Source organism: Lutjanus erythropterus, chromosome 21 (assembly GCF_056507025.1).
Source record: "Lutjanus erythropterus isolate fLutEry1 chromosome 21, fLutEry1.hap2, whole genome shotgun sequence".
Classification (NCBI taxonomy): domain Eukaryota; kingdom Metazoa; phylum Chordata; class Actinopteri; order Lutjaniformes; family Lutjanidae; genus Lutjanus; species Lutjanus erythropterus.
Window position 1 is genome coordinate 21,379,545 of NC_139337.1, and position 7,996 is coordinate 21,387,540.

A 7,996-nucleotide genomic window follows, 5' to 3' on the forward strand; every position below is an offset into this window, starting at 1 on the left:
CTTTTCTTCCTCCGGGTTTTGTTTCCAAAGTATCCGGTAACTTCCTCACGTCGAGGTGAGCCGCTGCGTCCCCGTGCGTCTGGAGCGTGGGAATCCTTCACAGACGCACTACACTACACGGCTGTCATTGACTTTCCCTCTGCTCCTGTGCTCCTCTGCTCCCTGCGAGTCTCCTCTGTGCGCTGCTGACTGTGTGCCAGTACTGCGGGTGAAGTGAAGGGAAGCAACCCGCTCGGTCACCTGCCCTCTGCTCTGCTCCGGAGCCTCAACACTTTATGGTCCATACGCACAGACGCACCGGAGCAGCAGAAGCTCTGTCTCTCCTCTGCATTAAAACAGATAAAAAACTTCTTATTTTTTTCTCCCTAATGTCCACATGACTGCAGGGTTACGTCATCACTGTAAAGCTTTCAGGGAAAAAATGATCCATAATAACCCCTGAATAAAGTTAAAGTAGGAAGCTTTTGAAATAAACGGATGTTTCATTGTAGGAACACATTACATTTATTTTACAGTTAGCTGAGGCAAAGTTGTCATTTTTTTTATCAGTATCCAACAAAGCTTTGGTAGGAAATCTACTAAATAATGAATGGAAACTTTTTACAACAGTATTATACAGTTTCTCCACATTTAACATTACTAATCCTGAAGCATTTCACCTTTAATATTTAATAAGTCAGAGCACTGTGAACTGTTTTTAACTCAATAACCCCCACACTGAAATCAGTTTGAGAAGAAATCCAAATTCCTTTAATACTACAGTAACTTTGCCAGAGTGTATATGGGGGGCTACAGCGCCACCTAATGGAAGAAGAGTGCAACGTTATCGGCGGGCAGGCATCCAAGATAGTGTCAGAGAGGGAATGGACAGAAAAACGGAAACAATATTATGCAATCTGGTATAACTGCAGTTCAAAGTAGTATTTCATAAATGACGGGCAGTTTCAGAAGTCACAAGAGAGCTGAATCAGTTCCTCTGCACTGCGCTGTGGGAAAATCTCAAACAAGTTATGTTCTTTATTAAAGGGACAGTTCACCCCAGAATCAAAAGTACATATTTTTCCCCTGGCCTGTAGCCTGTTTATCCATCTAGGTGATTTTTGTGTGTGAGTTGCCAAGTTTTGGAGATATCGGCTGTAGAGTGTATGAATTCTGTCAAATGTAATGGAACCAAATGCTGCTTTGCTTGTGGTGCTCAAAGCACAAAGTTTTCACAGTTGGAAAAGAAACATAACGTGCAAAAGTACACGAAAAACAATGCAACTTCCTAGACCGGAAGTAGCTTGCAACTTTTTAAAATAAAAAGTGTCTTGGTGTGTAATGGGAAATGAGCACCAGCCAAATGCTGGTAAAATATGAAAGGGGCTGATGTTCACATTTTAAAAAGTAAATTTACCACCCTGTTAACAACTGACAACCAGTGACTGGGCTACTGATAAACTGATGCTTTAATAAACAATCAAACACCAATAAACTTACGATGTTAAACAGTTTGTTTTAGTAAAACTACAATAATATATGTTTCTTCAAATTTATGAATGATGAAAGGGCTGGACTGAGGTTGTTAAAGGTAGTGGTTAAAGAAAATATTGATACACTTTAGTATCATAATATTATATTTTGTGATACTGTATCAATTGTCAACACACTGTACTGTGATGTCATGAGACACGCAAAGATTTGTGGTAGTGGTTCATTTTGTGTTTTTGTTAAACTCCTGACTGCTAAATAGCAGTGTTGTTATTTATCTTCACTGTTCTGATTGCACAAAAAATAAATTTTTAAACTTAGATTTTGTGCATATGGTGCAACATTATATCTGTTTTTTTCTATCATATGACCAGATTCTTGCCGATACACAGTCCTTGTTAAAGGACAAGACTCAGCCCACGGGCCACGGCTTGAATTGGCCTGTTTTACACCACTGAAAAAAAATAGCTCCTACATGAAACTGCTCACAGCAAGGTCTGTGAATTATCTTGAGAAACCAGGTCATGGTTTCTGTGAAGAGAAACTGAGTGTTTTATCACCACAGATGGGAAAATATGTATTTTTGATTTTGGGCCGAACTGTCCTTTAAGTATTATTCTAATATTTGCCTTTAGTAATTATGTTTCCCTCTGTTTCTCATCAGTTGTTGAGCTGTATTTCATAACATATAAATTCCTTACACACAATAAAATGCCTTAGTACTGTGACTTTACTGTTGGACAGCATCTTTGGGAACATACAGATTTTGACATGTGCATACTGTCTAGGCAGAGAGATGTCAATAATGATAACTTTCAATTTGTTTTTCTGAATTTATATACGAAACATTTAAAAAAAAGACAAAAAAAGGGCAAGAAAAATATATTGCAACATAAATAACAACCAAAGGTAAATTCAACCCAGAGCAAAATTATCCCAAAGACCTTTTGTTCCACATTAGGAAAAAAACATGTGAAAGTATGATGAAGCTGGTTGTGTGCAACATGCTTTCATTTCCTTAAAGTGGCTATAATTAACATTTTCATAATGACAATGTATCAAATCACAACGTAAAAGTGTAACAGTGTGTAAGGGATCAGCAGGGAATTATCATCTGAATCTGCAGCTCCCCTCAACTTAATGACGACTTTCAGCTCGCTGTGTAGCTCCCTGACCCACAAATTTAACAGTTTTTGTTCGCTCTCACCATTCTCATAGTGTCATTTTCAGCAGGCAGCAGTTTTCAGTGAAAAGCTCTTAAAACCCACTGTACACTACCTGCTCAGCATCAAACTGCACACAGGCACAGTTAGTGACTAGCTGGTGAACACAGTGGAGCATTTAGCAGCTGATATTTCCCCTCAGGACAGACCAAAAACGTAGCAAAACCAGGGTGAATAATGGACTCACAGGGCCCTTGTGATCTGTGTACTGAGACCACAGTCACTTAATTTCTGCTGCCTGACCTGAATGTGAGGCCACAGGCTCCATGGTCACTGCGTGTAATAAATGCCAAACATCACTTTTCACTTTAGGACAGCAGGCGGTGGAGGATGAGTCCTGAACACATCACTCCAGCTGGCCTGCTGCCTGCCTCGCTGCAATCTAACAGACAGGTTCATGATCTCATTACAGGAACATACAATTCTGCACACAGGATGACACAGCTGACATTATCATTGTGACACTTGATAACAGTTTCTCTGCAAATGTTCACAAGAGACGGATAATCAAGCGATGAGTATAACCTTGAAGGATGGTTAGAACAGCCCTCACCAAACTCCCCTCACGTCTTTTTTATAGAAAACACATTTTTACCACCAGCTGTCACTAAAGCACGGTTTGCTTTAACATTAATTGGCTTCATTATTGCAGCAAGATGTGTTTTACAAAACTGGAAAAACACAAACACCCCAGAATTCATTAAATGTGTTAAACTTAAGGCTGAAACTGTCTCCTTTGAATACTTACTGGCTCTAATGAATAATACAAAAAAGAAATTTAATGAAGTCGGGAATCATTTCTGTCTGTTCATTAAGGGCTCATAACATGGTACATATGGGCGCAGTTGTAAATATAACTCTCTTTTTTTGTTTTGTTTTCATTTTTTTTGTGTAGCTTGGTTCCATCTTATTTTTCTTTTTGGATATAGACACACTACTGTTATCATAAAACATTTATAATTCATATGGTTGTATGTAGAATGAATGACTGGAAGAAAATTGATTAAAAAAAATTAAACATGAATTGGAAATTAGATTTCTTCAGAACTTTATTTTGAAATATTCTGTCAAAACCCTAAAAAGAACTGGAATAATACAAAAAAAACTTGAATTGTTCTCACAGGCACAAATCAAACTCTCTGAACTCGTCTGATAGGACTTTTGTGCAAAAGAGAGTAGCTATACAGATATTAAATGAGGAAAAAAGTGGCAAACAAAGTTTCTCGGTCATTGGCAATGGCCAAAAAAAAAGCACAAACATGATAGAAAAATAGCTGGTCTGACAATAAAAGGCAAATAAATACTGTATACTTGAAATCATGTCCATGTACAGTAACTGAACAGCAATTCAATCATGTCAACATCACCCAAACCATCAAGAAAAACAGGCTCTCACACTTTCAAACACTTTCAGAGGCCGCCGCCACTCATTTGGCATCGCTGGCATGTATAAAAACCACAGTATGTGCACTGCACTTCCTTTCTCTCACAATAAAAATCTTATAAAAATAATTTCAAGCATGTAGAAACCAAGGAAAGTAAGGAAGGGATGTTGCATCATAATACAACATAACATAACCTGCCCAGGGACTACGGATGAAAATTAGCTTCCTAGCAAACTCCGGCACATTTATGGTGAAATGTAAACTGCAATGTTGAATAATGTGTGGCGTCCCTGGTAGGTAAGTGAATAAAAGGCACAAAAAAAAAACACTCTTTGCTCCAGACTTTAGTGTCAGTACTGTTGAAGCTTATGGGAGATGCAGTGTTACTCTGGAGACTGATAGCAAATAAACAAATATGCATATTTGGAAAAAATCATGTTTTTAGTGTTTTAAAGGCATTTTTGTCATAAGTCATACAACAGAGACATGTTTTAATGTGCTTCTTCAATAGACTTCGTTAAGTCTGGCATCAACTAGAGTGTAGAATGTTCTATAGTGATATAACATCTCTTCCTTCTTTTTCAGTTTCCTTGGTAGAACCCCGGCAGAATCAGTGGTTCCATGTTCTACTGTATCATTGTTTCTTTCATGCACATCCGTTCTGCTCAATGTACATTTTGGATAACGAGGCCGCCATCGACTTTGCCAGTTCCTCGTCTCGTTTCCTCTGCATCTGCGAGTGTCTGCACCAGTCCTCGTACTCTGGGTTGGGGACACACCTGTCCAGAAGGACATCGTAGTGTCCATTGCTGAGCCAACTCAGCCAGATCGCCGGTTTGGACGCATCCTCCTCCCCGAGGTAGTGCACCATGGTGGAGACGGTGGGGCTCTCCGAGCTGCCCCCTGTAGTCAGGTAGATGTTGACGCTCAGCATCTGGCTCATGGCGAGAAGTTCAGGGTAGCCCGCCCAGGCGCCATCCTGCGCCGCGTTGATCAGGAACTCCCCCACGTCCCCTTCAATGATGGGGTTGAACTCATCCAGGTGGTCAGCGATGTGGTGCACCGTCTGCTCCCTGAGCTCGCCATGCCTCGCCTGGTCCCCATACGTGGCTTTGCACACAGCTCTGTAGAGACAGTTGCCATCTGGAATGACGTGGTACCTGTATTTATGCCTCTCCTGGAGGTACTTGTTCTGTTTTTCCACTTCAGCCACGTACCGGGCGACCTTATCGTTGACATCCTCTCTGTCTTGGCATCTCTGAGGGGTTGACTCCTGCAGGACGCTGAGCTCGAAGGCCCGTCTCTCGTCTGATAATGCGTTGCCACAGCTCAGATCACCCAAATCTTCCTTTATTGGGTCTTCGGGAAGTTCAGACTGAGCCGCCCTGGAGGGAACCAGCTCCTCTTCGTGTAATGAGGCCCATCCATTTTGTGTGAAGGGGGCATTAGTCACAGAAACTGTATCATCCTCACTTGAGCTTCGAACCATCCTCTTGTTTTCATCTATCCTGGCTCTACAGATGTCGTTCGTGTTGTAAAGATGGTTTCCAACCAGCTCTGGGCAGTCAGGAAAAAGCTCATCCGTCCCATTTCTCAGATGATCCAACAAGTCCACAATCACATCAGAATCACAGTCATCATTACAGAGGAACCTCTCGCCGTTGTGTGAGTCTTGGGAGGCTGGTTTGGTCTTGGACTCTCTCATGATGTGGACAGGAACAGACCTCTCCACTCCATCGGGTCTGCGGATTAATATCTCAGCAGTCGATGTGAAGTAAATCGGCCTCCTAGATGAAGCCTCGTAGCATGAAAAGGCAGGCATGTTTGCGGAAGAAGAAGCAGCAGACTCTCTCACCGCCGAACTGGTCGTTGAACTTGTGTCTGGGTGTGTAAATCCCGCTCGATCAGCCTCGGAGGAGCTCGCTGTTGTCCCGTTCACAGGCTCCGATCCGGTCAGTAAAGTTACTGTAACTTTGCGGGACGACCTCGGGTAGTGTGTCAGCACACTGTTGTACAGCTGCATTTTGAAAGAGTCCTTTATACTGAACGCCTGAGCCGGGCTGTTACGGAAAGATGACAACAAGGTCTAAAAATACCCTCCATGTCATCAACAACAGTAAAGTTGTAGGGACGGTTTCCATGGTCCTGAGTCCTGTTACCATTGACCCGCAGAGACGAGGAGACGGTCCACTTTAGACTTCTTGCGTCATTTGCTGTTGGGGTGCCTCCCTAATTTTAGACTCCAAACTGTTACGGGACACTGAAGGCTCTGACAGAGTCAAGCCAGACAGCATATTACCGATAAACCTTCCCTTTACACGCTTTCAAAATAAAATCCTCATTCACGAACGTAACTGCTGTGCGTAAACAAATACGTAGAGGTGGAGGAAGTACTCAGATTTTCTACGTTAAGTTTAAATACCACAGTGTAAAAATGCTTTGATATAATATGTATATAAATATACAAACATAATACATAAGTATTAAATGACAAGCAGCAAAATATACTTCAAGTATTTAATTTAATCAATAATAAATAATCTATTTGTTGATTTCTATTTATTTTATTGATTTATGTTTTGTATTATACGATTGAATTTCCGAAAAAGCTAGTAACTAATGTTGTCAAATAAATGTAGCGGAGTAAAAGTACAAGTGGCTTCTAAAATTTAGTGGTGTGGAAGTATAAAGTTACATAAAATGGAATTACTTAAGCAAAGTATCGCAAATTAGTGAATTTAATTAATCTAGACAGATTCCACCACTGAAACTACAATGCACTAAAGAGAAATTGTCATCTACAAATGTAGATATTTGTAATAATTAGCTATGATAGTGTTGCATATGCTGGGCTGAAAACATTTTATCCCATCAAGTTGAAAATTGACGTCAAAGTGAAAACACACCTCTACAAAATGATATAAGCTGATTGGATTAGTAAAACAGAGGCTCACCTCTGTGTAGTCAGAGCGTTTTCAACTGAGTTTTATTGGCACCATAATGGGTTCTGTTGTGAGCACTTCATTTGCACTTGCACGTAAACACATCAAGAACAAACCAATAATAATCATCAATCAATAATGTGTCTGTTTTATTGTTGTACTATTAGCCTTTTGTGTATTTATAAAATAAAATACCTATTGATTAATAACAAGAACTAAGAATTAAGTGAACTTTATTTTGAAGGCTCGATCGCCTTGATGTCCGGTATCATTCATGCTCTCTGACGGCGACTTGACGCAACTCTCAACTTTCATGCTCTGACTGGAGCAGTGCATCGATGTTTGACCACAAGTCGAAAAATGTGAAGCATTTGATGTGTCACAGTTAAAAAACTTTCAGTGATAACAAGTAAAACTAACGTCCATAAGAAGGAATATATGCTCATTTTCTATTTTGAAAAAAGCAGGCATGTCTCCTCTGTGGAGTATTGTTAATAAGTGTGTAAGTATGAAAAGAACACTGAACATTAGCTGAATGTAAGTAACACCTCTCTGTTATACCTCCTTATCACAAAGGTTATTATAATTAACTAAAACTAGGTGTGAAAAAAACCCAAAAAATATTTTAGCTGACTGAAACAAAAGTGAAAACTATAGAAAACTAAACGAAACATTATTGTGTACTTACAAAACTAAACTAAAATGAAAAAGTATAGGCTTACAGAAAATGTCTTTAGACTTTGTCAGTTTGGTTAAATTTGTCAACACAAGCATGAGGAGACACTGGTGGACATGTTTATCGGGACTGGAATGTCTATATGACTGTGAGTCAGTTGCCTTCACCAAGTGCTGTCTCACTGTAATACCTATTCTGAACGTCTTAACTCCTCTGACTGCCTCTGATAATTACCCCATTGTATAATAATATTGATTGAAAAAAACAAAAAACAACTAAAAGTAATACTGAAACTAGTAA

General features: G+C 39.9%; 1 protein-coding gene across 1 annotated transcript; it reads right to left on the reverse strand.

Annotated features, from left to right (window-relative positions):
* Positions 1-3,724: 3,724 nt before the first annotated feature.
* otud1 (OTU deubiquitinase 1) lies at positions 3,725-6,358 on the reverse strand. The gene has a single exon (XM_084747792.1). It carries the CDS (start codon positions 6,099-6,101, stop codon positions 4,725-4,727), a length of 1,377 nt encoding a protein of 458 aa, XP_084603918.1. The 5' UTR covers positions 6,102-6,358; the 3' UTR covers positions 3,725-4,724.
* Between the last annotated feature and the right edge of the window lie 1,638 nt (positions 6,359-7,996).